Source organism: Eurytemora carolleeae, unplaced genomic scaffold, assembly GCF_000591075.1.
Source record: "Eurytemora carolleeae unplaced genomic scaffold, Eaff_2.0 scaffold285, whole genome shotgun sequence".
NCBI classification, from domain to species: domain Eukaryota; kingdom Metazoa; phylum Arthropoda; class Copepoda; order Calanoida; family Temoridae; genus Eurytemora; species Eurytemora carolleeae.
The window spans coordinates 137,968-154,004 of NW_019396196.1; the positions used below are offsets into that span (position 1 = coordinate 137,968).

Below are 16,037 nucleotides of genomic sequence, written 5' to 3' on the forward strand. Positions count from 1 at the left end.
TCCCTGCAGTCCTAATATGTCTCACAATGATACCTATCCCTACAGTCCTAATATGTCTCACAATGATGCCTATCCCTACAGTCCTAATATGTCTCACAATGATGCCTATCCCTATAGTCCTAATGGGTATCACAATGATGCCTATCCCTACAGTCCTAATGGGTATCACAATGATGCCTTTCCCTACAGTCCTAATGTAAACATAGTAGTTGTTGGCTACTGGAGCAAAACTAAACCTTGAAGGTCAGTATCTTGGTTGCAAAGCTAAAACCTGGGATGACAGGACAGATAAAAAGAGAAGTTTATGTGCTCAATACTTCTCTTCTCCGCAGAACCAGAAATCTTATTACCCAAAGGGACTGTTCCGGATGTTTAAGATACATAAGCCTTAACTTTTTGTTGTGAATCTTGGGATCAAGCATTTATCAAGCATCTTCTACAGAAGGATTATTTTAATTCCTCTTCAATATCTCGGGTGGCTATACCCTGAAGAGAGAACTTAGATATAGGAATCAAGCATTGATTCTCAAACTTAAAAATGCCCACTTTGGATGTCGAAATCAACCGTTTAAGATTAACGATACTCCAGAAATTGCATTTGTTGCTGGCACAAAATGAATAATTTGATCATATCATGGATCTTCTAAATTCCTGCAAAATATAAACCGAGGAGGTTATTTGATAATTTTAACATTTAGGAATTCAAATATTTTCTGAACACTTTTAATTCAAATAAAGATATCCCAAAATTTTACATTTAATCTAAAAAATGTCAATTAAAGGGACTGTTGCCGGAATTTTTTTTGCCCTAAATCTTAGGAGGGGCATGCCCGATTAACAGTTTTGATAACTTCTCAATTGTTTCTGTAGCATGAAATGCGGGGTGCCCGATGTGAAAGGACACATGCCACTTTAGCAATGGAGGACAACTTATAATTACGTTTACAGTCCCTGTGAGAATTTCATTTTCAATTACCTGACATTTAGGGAAAACGACATCTTCCAGCGTTTTTGTAAAGTTAGTAAATTCATCATAACTCATCTCTCTAAAAAGATGTAATTAAAGAGACCACCTTAATTGCAATTTATTGTAAAACGAAAACGTGACAAATGTATTTTTATATCAGAAAAACAGAGAGAAACGTTACATTTTATCAGAAAAAAGAGAAAAACGTTACAATTTATCAGAAAAAAAGAGAGAAACGTTACATTTTATCAGAAAGCCAAACAGCCAATATTCATATGATGGTAGGTACTTTCCACTTTCCCAAAGGCATTTTCTTAGGCAGCTACTTTCCAATGATATCTTCCCAAATGCAACTTTTTCCGGCGGCATCTTTCCCAGGCTGTTCTAGCCGCAGCGTTTGCCCCTCCCCCCATTATGACCGAACCTAGCCTTAAATGTACATTTGGGAAATTGCAACTTAGGAAATTGGCACTTGGAAGGTTGCAACTTAGGGAATTGTTACTTGCTAAGTTGCCACTTAGGAAATTGTCAATTGTGGAGTTGCAACTTATGGAAATTGTCACTTGGGATGTTGCCACTTACGAAATTGTCACTTGTGGAGTTTCCACTTAGGAAATGGTCACTTGGGAAGTTGAAACTCAGGAAATTGTCACTTGGAAGGTTGCCACTTAGGAAATTTTCACTTGGGAAGTTTCCACTTGGGAAATTGTCACTTGGGAAGTTGCCTTTGGGAAAGTACCGAACATCAGGAATTAGAAAATTTGAGTTTGTGGCAAAAAATGAATGGTATTTATCCAGCTACCTGACTAGAAGTTCTCCAAACTGTTGAGATGTTAGGTTCAGGTCTTCTTTCTTTTGATATAATTCATCAAACCAGGAGATATCAGGGGCCTACAGGAGAATTTATAAATAACAGGGGCCTACAGTAGATTTTATAAATATCAAGGGCCTACAGAATATATTATAAATATCAGGGGCCTACAGAAGATTTTTATAAATATAAGGGACCTACAGTAGATATTATAAATATATAAATATCAGGGGCCTACAGTATATTTTATAAATATCAGGGGACTACAGTAGATATTATAAATATCAGGGGGGTACAGTAGATTTTATAAATATCAGGGGACTACAGTAGATAATATAAATATCAGGGGACTACAGTAGATAATATAAATACTAGGGGACTGCAGTAGATATTATTAATATCAGGGGACTACAGTAGATTATATAAATATTAGGGGACTACAGTAGATTATATAAATATCAGGGGACTACAGTAGATAATATAAATATCAGGGGACTACAGTAGATAATATGAATATCAGGGGACTACAGTAGATAATATAAATATCAGGGGACTACAGTAGATTTTATAAATGTCAGGGGAGTACAGTAGATATTATAAATATCAGGGGACTACAGTAGATATTATAAATATCAGGGGACTGCAGTACATTTTATAATTACAATGGAACAACAGTAGAATTTCAAAATATCAGGAGAGTACAGTAGATTTTATTAATATTAGGGGGCCTAAGTAGTTCTTAAAAATATTAGGGGCCTACAGTAGATTTTATAAATATCAGGGGAGTACAGTAGATTTTATATATATCTGACATATTCATTGTTTATCTGACATATTCATTGCTTATCTGACATATTCAATATATATCTGACATATTCATTGTTTATTTGACTTGTTCATTGTTTATCTGACATATTTATTGTTTATCTGACATATTCATTGTTTATCTGACATGTTCATTGTTTATCTGACATGTTCATTGTTTATCAGACATGTTCATTGTTTATCTGACATATTCATTGTTTATCAGATATGTTCATTGTTTATCTGACATACCATTGCTTATCTGACATATTCATAGTTTATCAGACATGTTCATTGTTTATCTGGCATATTCATTGTTTATCTGACATAATTATTGTTTATCTGACTTGCTCATAGATTATCTGACATATTTTTTGTTTATTAGATATGCTCATTGTTTATCTGACATGTACATTGTTTATCTAAAATATTCATTGTTTATCTGATATATTCTTGTTTATCTGACATGTTCATTGTTTATATGACATATTCATTGTTTATCTGATATATTCTTGTTTATCTGACATGTTCATTGTTTATATGACATATTCATTGTTTATCTGACATATTCATTGTTTATCAGATATGTACATTGCTTATCAGATATATAATTTGTCTATCTGGTATATAAATATTTTATAAGATATCCTAAACTGTCTCTTTAATATTACCTGTTTCCATCCAAGCAGTGGTGGAATAGATATGAACGCACTGAGAAGCCAAACTGTTATTATCATTACAAGAACTCTATATTCATTACAGTTATTATTATTACTAGGCTTTTAGGGTGAACAACAGACATTTCTAACATTTTATTCATAATTTAGAACATTATATTCGTAAGTTCCAAATGCTTTTGATCAGGCCCGTAACCAGGATTTTTCCATGGGGGGTGCAAAAAAGCGCGCCGCCGGCGAAATTTTTTTTTTTTTTTTTAAAGCAATGCTTGGTTTATTTTTACGGTGGTATATGGTTTTCTTTATTACATTGTCCATGTATGCTATAAAGACTGACCTTTTTAACAAGTGTATTTAAGCTTTTAAGGGTTACATTTTAGTGTCTGAAACTTTTCAGTTTACATATACAAAATACATAAAAAAAATGAATGGTACTTAAGGAAAAAATTCACTATTTAAAATCAAGGCTTCTTGTTCCCTCGGCCTCATCATGATATTATGAAGATGAATAAAAAATAAGATTTCTAATATTTTGTTTAAAAGAGTTTATTTATTGACATTGAGACATTGAGACATTCTTAGTGAATTTTTGAGTACTCAAAAAACCCTTCTACTTTGACTAAAAATGACAAATATCCTCGCTTAAAATAATGTTTTTGAAACTCCCAAAAATGGCTATTATAATTTATATATTTGGTTTGGGAAGGGAATCAACCCTTGCTATATTATTGGTAACTAGATTTTAGAAAATTATGAGACACAATTTCTTTTATATGGGACAAATCGTCCCTATAAAGTGTGTTATGAAGGTGTTATCAATGTAAACAAGGTCTGGCTTTGTTTATGACAGAGCCAGACATTTTGAAAGTATATATATCTGTGAACAAAACTACTGGGTTTCCTTTTTGGGGTGTTAACATTTGTGTAGATTTTGATTTAAGAGATTTGGAAAAAATGGAAAATATGAAGAACCTAAATAAAACAATATTTCATAACAAAAATATTAATATCCACAAAACTGCCTAACCCCATTCGTGAAAACCGAGTTCTAAAACTGGTTTTTATATCGATACCCTGTCTTAAGTTTTAGGCTCAGCTTTCACATGGGAACTGCAGTTTACTTTTTATGTAAACATATCAGGATTCTGGACCTCGCATGTAAATTACTCAAACTGCATTTAGCTAAATGTGAATTTTTGACACATTATGAGAATTTTCCCAAGAATTATCTAAGATATTAGAGTTAAATACACCATCAAACACTGGAAATATTTTGTACGAAATGTAACTAAAGGTTTTGTATTATGATCTGAGGCAAGAACTATTGAATTGTGAATATATAGAGATCAATTAGCTTGATCTTGATCTTTTGTTATTCTGCAAATTAATTAAATCATTCTTCGATATTCCGCATGGTAATCCTACCCAGTCAGAGGTTGAAAGGAGCTTAATGATCAGGGCACGAAAAACTGAAATGAAGAGATTGATCATTGGTCTTTAGATTTAAAGTTCCAACAGCGGATATCGAGATCAAATGATCGGGTTTATGAGTATCCAATAGAAAAGTATTCAGCTCAGGAGTAGATGCTGGATATCGAGATCAATCGGTCAGGAATTGAGATCATGAATATATATATATATAGAGTTGTTCAAAGAATTGTAGCTACTGAGGATCGTCATGATAGACGTGAAACATTATGTTTAGTATAATTCTTTTTTTAATAAAAATGTGAAGTTAAGGGTCACTTTAAATTACATTTACAGTCCCTTTAACGCGAAAATACCTTTTTTTATTTTCTCTATTTTCAAGATCTTGGAAATAGCGATGAGTGGAAATATTCTTCGTTGCAAATATTTTTATTAAAAATACCAGGGGATCTCAATCATTTCACAAGTATGACGAAGAATCGTCAGAAGAAGTTGAAGTAGAAAGGGTGGAGAGGGGGGGGGGTTATGTAAATGTAGATAATGTCTATAAAAATTGTAGTTTAATGACAGGGTGTCCCAAGAAACATGACAGTTTGTGAATAATTTTGAATGTCTTCTTCCATATACTGTATTAGATAATAAAGACTTTTTGTAGTTTATTTTATTAAAAATCTTTTTTCAAATATATTTTACGTTGAAATTAATTTTACTTTAAGATGACTCCCATACAACATTTTTTATTACTCTCTTTGGTATCAAACAACTTAACAAATTATGGAAGAAGACATTTTAAACCATTCACCAACTGTCATGTTATCGTGGTAAACCCTACATGTTTTGTACCTATTTTCGATCTAATGGTACAGTTTTTTTCACTCTGATAATTTGGAAATTTGAACTTTGATAAAACATGTTTTGGTTCCATTAGATAGGAAATGTTCAGAACAGATGTGCTTACGTTTAAAGTTAGAAATACGAAAATAAGTTAAGAATTGATGTTTTGGCATGACGGCCATCAACAGACTTTATCAAATAGATATCAAGTATAATAGGTGGCAACAGAGAAATGGATCAATTATACACGACGTCACAAGTGTCAAATATAACAAAGCAGAAGAAATTTTTCACAAAGGAATTGACATGTTTTCTAAGATTAAATAAAAAGTGTAATAACTGCACTGAGATTCTACGTTGCCATCTATTGTACTAGAATCTTTTTGGATTTTATTATTATTTTACAAATAAATCATATTTGTAAAATGATTAGATCAGGAATAGTCGCTAAACCCTTTTTTTGCGAGAACCTTTTAGTCAAAACTGAGTGGACCAATACGAGATTAGCTAATCTTGAAACGATTTTAATCTTTTCGAGTGAGTTAATCTCCTTTTTAACGATTTAAACGAGAAAAGATTACTGATCAATTAATTTAATCTACTAAAAAAAAAAAATCGATTTAAATTGCCGCTTCCATCTCTTCCTGTTGAAAATTAGGGAATTACAGCAGAGCCAGAAAATCCTTTAAATAAAAAAACAATTTTGAAACTTACAGCCTTACAGTTACAGGTGAGTCAAATAAAATGGCAGACGCTGAACTCCAACCTTCGATTGTGCGAGGTGGGGAAGAGTTCACTGCCGCGCTTAATTAAAAGCATGATTAAGGTTGGGATGACATTTGTAGATCGAGATTGAATCCTAGCCTCAGCGCTCAGCCCAGAAAGTGTCATAACTTAACCTAACCTGTGGCCGCAGCGCTCGGCACCCTAGCTTGTCCTAGCCGCAGCCGTCGGCCCAGAAAGTGTCTTAGCCCTAACCTAACTCTAAATAAATACAAATTTAATTGAAAATTGTTGAAAAAGTGGTCATGTACAAAAGGAAATCTGCAGTGAAGTCTTCCCCACCTCGCACACTCGAAGGTTGGAGTTCAGAGTCTGCCAAATAAAATGGTATTTTACAGAAAACTCTGGAATAGATTCAAGTTTTAAACTTAAGTTATGACTTTAAATAATTAAACATGATACAATAGGCGAAGCAATTGTGCAGTGTGAACGGACCTATTTCACTAAATAAGTAATTGAATAACTTACTAATGAAGCTATTTGCTTTGTTGCAACATCAAATGAACTTCAGCATTGCTTTTATTGTGTATCATTATTCTACAGTTTAATCTTGTTATCTCTCTACTTTTTGGTAGTTTTGGTCCTAAGCAATAACGCTTTACATATTGAACTCTCTACTTAAACACTTGTATCAGAAAAATAACGTTCTTAATTACTGGTATACGGTGAGTGGTGACTTAATATTCATAAAATTTTGGGATTTTAATTGAAATATTTTTCTTAACTCAATGCCCTGGCAAAAAATGTAGAAAAAAATGTTAACTGAGAATTTCCTGGGTTGTGTTCTGTTGTTCAGATAATCCAGGGCCCGCGTTATACTCCAGTACCTAAACATATAACAAAATTATCCAGGGCCTGCGTTATACTCCAGTACCTAAACATATAACAAAATTATCTAGGGCACAAAAAAGAATTTTGCCAATTACTTTTCAAAAACTAAAGCTATAAGCAAGTGCTTTATAGTTCTAAAATGCACATATCTAGGTCTATCAAAAAGCATAGTTAGTAATTGATGTAAGATTAATGGCTAAGGCGTCGCAACCAAATAAAGTCAATTCAGTATTGAAAATTTATGCAACTTTTTACTGCCGTCTGGAACTATGTGAAATCAGACAAAGGTTAGTAATCGATCCATTTGAAATCACGCTTACAGTCTCTTTAATGAATTTGAAGTTAAATGAATGTTTGTTTCAATGCCTTGTATTCCTTGAGTTAAACTGTCTGGTATATAAATGTTTGTTTCAATGCCTTTTATTCCCTGAGTTAAACTGTCTGGTATATAAATGTTTGTTTCAATGCCTTGTATTCCCTGAGTTAAACTGTCTGGTATATAAATGTTTGTTTTTGTATTCCCTGAGTTAAACTGTCTGGTATATAAATGTTTGTTTTAATGCCTTGTATTCCCTGAGTTAAACTGTCTGGTATATAAATGTTTGTTTCAATGCCTTGTATTCCCTGAGTTAAACTGTCTGGTATATAAATGTTTGTTTCAATGTCTTGTATTCCCTGAGTTAAAATGTCTGGTATGTAAATGTTTGTTTTAATGCTTGTATTCCCTGAGTTTAACTGTCTGGTATATAAATGTTTGTTTTAATGCTTGTATTCCCTGAGTTAAACTGTCTGGTATATGAATGTTTGGTTCAATGCCTTGTATTCCCTGAGTTAAACTGTCTGGTGTATAAATGTTTGTTTCAATGCCTTGTATTCCCTGAGTTAAACTGTCTGGTATATAAATATTTGTTTCAATGCCTTGTATACCCTGAGTTAAACTGTCTGGTATATAAATGTTGGATTGCGGCAAAGCCTACAAGATAAGCCAAGATATATTTTATCTTTTCTTTCCGAAATCATCCAGTGGTCTCAAAGGGGGGGGGGATGTTGCACAAGTATCACACTGGTCTGTGACCGAGTTTTCTAGGGAAAAACAACATTTTTTAAATCAATCATAGTTTTTTTTTGCAGAAACTATAATCTTTACATTTTGAAATTACCGAAAAAAAAATGTTTGGGTAATAGAGGAACACTAATGTAATGATTATTCATATAAATAGAAACTATAGAATCCCGCAGCTGATGCTCCTAAGATATTCTAGCCTGGTTTCCGATATTAGATTACTAAATGAGGATATGCAGCATTACTCATGGTTTACTTCACCTATCTTAACCTTCTATATACTTTTATTGTGGAAATTTTATCACCAATAAATTGAGTCTTTTCTGCAAACTCTGATTTTCTAATCCCTATACCTTTGCACCCCAATCTTGTAGACATTGGATATTTCCAAGGATGTAAGGCAAGGAAAGTCATTTCAGAAGTGTACACATCTTTAGTACTGCAGTGTACTGTCTCTGGGCGCTAATGTAAACACAAGACGGATGTCGAAGCCTGACATGGGATCCATCATTCATATAAAAAATCAATGAAATATTCTGGTCATAGGAAATTATCATGTGAATTATCAAAATTATCAAAATTTAATGCTTTTAACCTCCTCGGATACTAAACGAACACTGATGGATCTATTATTGTTTACAAATTCCGCCCAAAGAGAACTGGTTTCAATATGTACACAGAGTATACACGATCGCAATTGACTTTCCTTGCCTTACATTCTTGGATATTTCAAACAAATTTACACCTTCAGCTCGCAAATATTGTAAGTTTGAAGTAATTGTAACAATATTTGAAATGGACTATATCAGCGTATAATTTAAAATTACCATCCATGCAAAGCGGAATACCCATATATGCAAAGTTTATTCTAATCAATAATGACATTTTTCTATGTTAGGATATATATAAGTGTTAAATTATTAGTAAGAATTTTGTACTTAGAATACACCAAATTCCGTAATACACAGTGAACTCATTTTCGGTGGCCGAACAATAGTATATTGGTTGTTTTTAAACAAAAACAAAAACATGAAATTGAACCCAGTATTTCAAGATAGGGAATACACGGACACCCTAACAGACAGAAAAGGGAAATATATGTAAATAGATCTGCTTTAAAAAGAATAGAGTCCGCCCCCCCCCCTTCTCTAACTACCTATTTCGCCTGGCCTAGATTTATTTCGGAACCAAAAATCCAGATTTAGGAAGCAAAAGACTTGGCGCAGGCGAGATTTTGTTTGACAATCCTGTTTTGCTGCTAAACCAGTTTTTCGCTACAAAACCCGAGTTATTGTGTATTCCAGAATTCTTTTTTATACAGTAAATAAAATCTGTTATGATGGCCCACTATTGGTTCCTGCATGGTTTTCCATTGGCAGAAATGGACAATTAAAAATAATCAGTTTTTTTAAAATTATAAATATGGAAATGAAAAAAGTATCCAACGAAGCAAATGCTTAGCAGTAAGTTAGTTTCGAATTGAGAGGCATTGAATGGCACAGGTTAAAATACAAAGGATTAAACAACCTTTATAGAGGCGATCAGCTGAAACGTTTTAAACAATTCTTAATTTTTAGTTGTACACCGGACATTTTTTTATTTGCTATTTTTATTTATATATCTTTTAAAAATCAAAGTATAGAAATTCGTTTACCCTGTTATTGACGAATTTTGAATAACAGATCAAAAAATGACCAAAACTTGTCCAAAATGATGTACTTCTACTTCTTTATAAGAACGCAGTTATTTGTTTTTCTATTTATGATGTAGAGAAAGAAACAAGATACAAATTTTTTACCTATTTATAAAAAAAATATCATTTTATTATTGTACAATTTAAGAATTCTTTAAATCAAATAAAAAGTATATTGAGAGCTATGTACTATTTCCTGTATTTTTCTGACTAAAGAAAGATCAGATAGAGGATTGTTTGTTTTTATTAAGAGTCTATTAATGAGCAAGCCAAAAAAATAATAATAAATATTAAATCAAAAAATTTTTAAAAATACAAAAAATATCATTACAAGCTTGTTTTAAGCTTAACAAATATTTTTTCTTGAAAACTGATAATAATAATGAAGTAAAAAAACGGAAATTGATGAAAAATATTTATGAGTGAGTATGGTCAACAATATAGTTAATCGGCCTAATTAATCCTAATGATGTATAAATCAGTCAAATGATGGTAAATTATTGAAATATTACAAAGAATAAACAAAAAACTGAAATAGTAGTATCTAAACAAGAGAGTAAACAAATAAAAGTAAAAAATAATAACCAAAAAATAAGAAAACGAATATGTGAGTGGTGGAATACAAAAAAAATAAACAATATATATAATAATGGACCAGGAAAAAGAAGAAGACTTAAGAAAATATGAAAAAGAATAAACAACAATATCAGATATTTGAAAAAGAATAAACATACTATGTCAGATATTTGAAAAAGATTAGAAATGAAACAGAAAATGTCTTAAATGGGCAAACATATGAAAAATCCCTTTTAGAAAAAATCCTAATTCAATGTTTTACTTTTTGTATTATAAAGAATTAACTCCTATTTAAACAGTAAATTAGTACACTTTCCACATTGGTATAATCTAATCTTTTCCAGACTGTACATGTGTACGCCCATGCATTGTGTAACCCTACCTGTCCAGACTGATCAGGCAGAGATTCATGATTGAAGATGTACTAAGCAGTACGTCCAGTGCTGCATGCATGTCACACCATACGCTGCCAAACATCCAGTAACCCAACAACTAAAAAATAATAAGTGAAAATAAGATAATGATGATAAAGAAATAAAAGAACCCACCATTGATTTCAGAGATATTTTTTTTTGAGAAATTATAAACAACAAATTAGTCTAGAGAATAATTTTTTTCCTGTTTATTAAGATATTAAATAATTTCAAAGGATCTATTTTTTAGAGCAAGCCTCGTGAACTAAGTTGCACTAGCGAATCTTATAGTCAGCAACTATACACCGTGAAACATTTTATTTTTAAAACTAAACTCATATTTTCATATTCATTATTGTGTAATCCGTCTGTTTTCCCGAGCTATTATGCAACTGAATTAAAAAGTTAGGCTGAGGAAAAAGAATTTAGATCAAAAAGTGCCACACTTTGTTTAGACTTAATATCAATTTTCAGACATATACGATATAAACAATTTTTTTCTCAGGTCGTAGAGGATTTTTTCAGGAGTTGTTTTTAGAAGAATCTAGATCAGCAGCAGATCAGTATAAAGTTAATCTTTTTTACTGGATGTGTTAAAATGCTAAAACCATGAAATTTTTCTATGGCTGATGCCTTCTGAAGTTTGCGCTAAGAAATATTTAGACAATTTTTTACACAAAATTGTACTGCAGTTTATGCATGGTGAACTATGGTAAATTTGAATGTGAACCAGACTAACTCTTTGTACCGGCCAGTACGTTAGAAGTAACGGCCCCACCCTACACTATGCTGGCTCGGTTTCAATTTTGATTGCGCGGCAAGACTTTTTACAGTACCTAGCCTTTCATAGGCCTATTTGACCTATCCCACTAGCTTAGTTTAATGTGTAAAGGATGTATAAACTAGGGCTGGTCACGTTCCGACTTTTTGGAAATCGTTCCTTTCTGTTCTAGAACGAGGGCCTTTAGCTAGATCTCGTTCCTTTTTTTCAAGTGTTCCGTTCTCGTTTCGTTCTGTCCCGTTCTGTTCCGTTTTGAGAAGAATAACGGTCATCCCGTACTGTTCTTGGCGTTCTTATTCGAAGAACGGTTCCATTCCTCTTGTTCTGTTCTTAGTAAAGATTTGTCCATCCCTTGTTCCGTTCTAAGTAAAAAAAACGATTCCATCCAAGACATAAGTTTTATAGAAAAGAGTTGGTGAAAAGTAAAAACATTACGATTTTATAATAAAAAGTATACTTTAAAATCTTTTCAAAAATTTCAGTTCCATTCCTTTCCAAATTGTTCCAACATTTTTAAGAATGGGCTCTATGCGTTTGTTCTTTTCTGGAGCGATGGAATCAATCTTGATTGTTCCGTTCGTTCTTGTGAAAGAACGATCATTCCTCAGGAACGACGCCCAGCCCTAGTATAAACACAGCACACGCTAAAATGTGCAATTCCTAAACAGGTATTTCACATTTTAGTATTCTTAGTATAAACTGTGCATGCATTGAAAGTCCTTTGTTATCTACACTTTTCTGGATCATAAAATTATACATGTATCAAGTCCCCAACTTATGCAAAAAAGTGTTTTATTATTCAAATATCAAACTATAAAATTCTTTTTGCAAACTATTAAATTTAAGGAATAATCCAAAGAGGTTTATCTACATTGTACTCTTTCATAAATGTATAACCTTGCATCAATTTCAACTAGAGCTTAGCATCTTTAAGCAGAACAATTTTAATGATAACAGAATGTCTTGAAAACAAGAACATTTTTGTTATGAGTTAACTTTAGGAAAAACATTTTTAAAATTCAACTTTTCCCTACTGGTTTGGCAGAGTTTAAATGAAGGATCTCTTGAAATTATGTAACACAGTGGACTAAGCCAGTGGGGTCCGTCAAATAGGCTAGGATTAGGCCGGGTACTGTAAAAAGTCTAAACGCACCATGGGAGTTGTCATAGTTAGCCCTCCGACGGGACTATGCCAAGAAAATTGACCCCTGTCCTATGTTAGTCTGGTTAGGGCGACGTACTGTACCATAGGATTGGGTCAGTACAGACTGTTACCTGGCAGGCCGGTACAAACTGGGCAGGTCCTGTTCGAATTCAAATTTACTACGGCCCAGAGTGGTAATTTTGTAGTCCCTTGAAGATAATGTGTATTGTGTACATCTAATCATTGTGAAGTTTAGAAACAAACTTCGATTGATAACGATCTGGTCAGAATTGCCGAAAATAAATTACAAATTTTGAAATATTAAAACAGTGCCCAGTCCTACTTTTTACCATATCATGTTTATATTGCTCGTAAAAATTTAATATTCCCCGCAAGGAATTTTTAAAAAGAATATTTCAATATCTAAACATAGATGTATAATACAGGGGGTAACACAAAGAACTTTGCATTTGGGGTATTGGGTATTTAGGGTGCAATTTTTGTTTAATTTTTACAATCAAAGTAGTATGTTCTCCTGATATATATTGTGTATGTTCTCCTGGTATATATTGTGTATGTTACCTGATATATATTATGTATGTATGTTCTTCTGATATATATTGTGTATGTTCTCCTGATATATATTATGTATGTTCTCCTGATATATATTGTATAATGTACATGTTGTCCTGGTATGTAATATGCATGTTCTCCTGAAATATATTATGTATGTTCTCCTGGTATATATTGTGTATGTTCTCCTGATATATATTATGTATGTATGTTCTTCTGATATATATTGTTTATGTTTTCCTGATATATATTATGTATGTTCTCCTGATATATATTGTATAATGTATATATTGTCCTGGTATGTAATATGCATGTTCTCCTGAAATATATTATGTATATTCTCCTGATATATATTGTATATGTTCTCCTGATATATATTATGTATGTTCTCCTGATATATATTGTATATGTTCTCCTAGTTTATAATATGTATGTTCTCCTGATAGATATAATGTTTTCTTTCCTGATATATATTTTGTATATTCTCTTGATATATATTATGTATGTTCTCCTGATATATATTGTGTATGTTCTCCTGATATACTTTGTAAATGTTGTCCTGGTATATATTATGTATGTTCTCCTGATAGATATTATGTTTTCTTTCCTGATATATAATATCTATGTTCTCCTGATATATATTTTGTATATTCTCCTGATATATATTGTGTATGTTCTCCTGATATATATTGTGTATGTTCTCCTGATATATATTATATATGTTCTCCTAGTTTATAATATGTATGTTCTCCTGATAGATATTATGTTTTCTCTCCTGATATATAATATCTATGTTCTCCTGATATATATCTTGTGTATTCTACTGATATATATTGTATATGTTCTCCTGATATATATTGTGTATATGTTCTCCTGATAAATGTTGTGTGTGTTCTCCTGATATATATTATCTATGTTCTCCTGATATATATTTTGTATGTTCTCCTGATATATATTGTGTATGTTCTCCTGGTATACATTGTGTATGTTCTCCTGATATATATTATGTATGTTTTCCAGATATATATTGCGTATGTTCTTCTGATATATATTATGTATGTTCTTCTGATATATATTATGTATGTTCTCCTGATTTATATTATGTATCTTCTCCTTAAATATGTGTTTTTATATTCTCCTGATANGTGATAGTTCTGGTCACGTGATTTAAGTTTCAGATTTTCAAAATTTTACATATATGAATTTTCGTATAATTATAACACAGTTTTATATCAATTTCTCGAGATAGGAACATCAGATAAAACTTTCATGGGTCGCGATCAAGAGCTAAAGTGATTAGCTTTCAGCCTATACCCCCTTTTATTTTTACTTTACTGTCCCTTTAACAAATTTTCTGAAAATATGTTTACAGAGGGTTGGAGACAAAGTAAAATTAATATTTATAAAAAAAATTCAGACAAAAAGCCATAAAGCCATCAGCATCTGTATATGGATAAAATAGTAATCCGTTTGTTTGTTCGTATATATCCTATCATAACTTACTACCCATTGACCGATTTGACTCAAATTTGGATTTTGGATCTCAGCAGAACCACGGGAATGTTTTTATTACTTAGTTTAAAGTTTTATTTCTAAAGTTTAGGTTCCAGGTTTTTATTTCAAAAGGCTTAGCAAAACATCTTTGAAGTTTTACTCAAGTTTGAACTTAGAAAAGGGGGTTAAAGAGTTCAAGATTAAATAATTAAATGTTAAAAAAAATAATTATCGATCGATAACGATAAACAAATTAACAAAAGCATGGCTTCCTTTGTTACGCAATGATCGATGAGAATTTTGCCAATTGCTTCTTTATAAAAACTAAAGTTAATAATAACTTATTTAGTTTTTAAACGTACATGTCTAGGGCTATAAAATAGTAAATTTGAGTTAAAAGCAAAAACCAAGTAGTTTCGACACTCTAAAGTCAACCCTGCAGTTTTAAACATTGATCTGAGTCTTCATCATGTTTAAGGAAAAAGTAACTTTATAAAATATGGTTCTGAGTTTGTCGATTTAATAAATGGTTCTTCTTCTTCTCCTGGACACATGGTGCAAGCTGGGTAAAACTGAGAAGATTGTTTATTTTCATCAAAAATATGAAAACAAATCTAACTTTTCAAAACTTTATCACAACAAAGTTGGAACCAGCAATAATCTGTCATTAAAGATATTTTGAAATTTATTTTATGATATAATAAAACTTAAACTTCAGATTATTTTTTGTTTGTTAAATAGTTATACTTGCTTATAGAACCTTCCCCCCCTCCTTACCTTTAAGATAGCTAAAAGCTGTTTTTTACCATTCAAATTAACACTTTTATATTTTTAATAATAGTTGAGTTAACCTTAAAACCCAAAAATTGCTGAACATTTTTCTAATTTATAGTTCTTAAACACTGAAGCTAAAATAAGTGTTCTACGGTTATAAAACGTACATGTCTAGGACTACAAAAAAGTAGAAGTAGAATTGTTAGACAAATTGTTGAAAGCTTGCAACTTTGCATAGCAGTCCGGATCTATGTGCGCTATTCCAAAGAAAAGTATATGGTGACAATTGGTATGAAGCAATAAACTTTTTGGATTAAATAATCCTAGAAACTTTAATTAATATGATTTTTGTATTTAGATACTTGTCTGGTGGAGGGGGGGCCTGGGGGGG

The 16,037-nt window shown here is 31.8% G+C and overlaps 1 protein-coding gene across 1 annotated transcript in view; it reads right to left on the reverse strand.

The window, feature by feature from the left end:
* LOC111697865 (alpha-2C adrenergic receptor) overlaps positions 1 to 16,037 on the reverse strand; it is a 76,422-nt gene that overhangs the window by 34,552 nt on the left and 25,833 nt on the right. The window contains exons 6-10 of the mRNA XM_023468000.1: positions 10,850 to 10,959; positions 7,078 to 7,131; positions 3,254 to 3,329; positions 1,770 to 1,858; positions 977 to 1,046 (exon numbers count right to left, since the gene is read on the reverse strand). Coding sequence (XP_023323768.1) covers positions 977 to 1,046; positions 1,770 to 1,858; positions 3,254 to 3,329; positions 7,078 to 7,131; positions 10,850 to 10,959 — 399 coding nt within the window. The remainder of the gene's footprint in view (positions 1 to 976; positions 1,047 to 1,769; positions 1,859 to 3,253; positions 3,330 to 7,077; positions 7,132 to 10,849; positions 10,960 to 16,037) is intronic.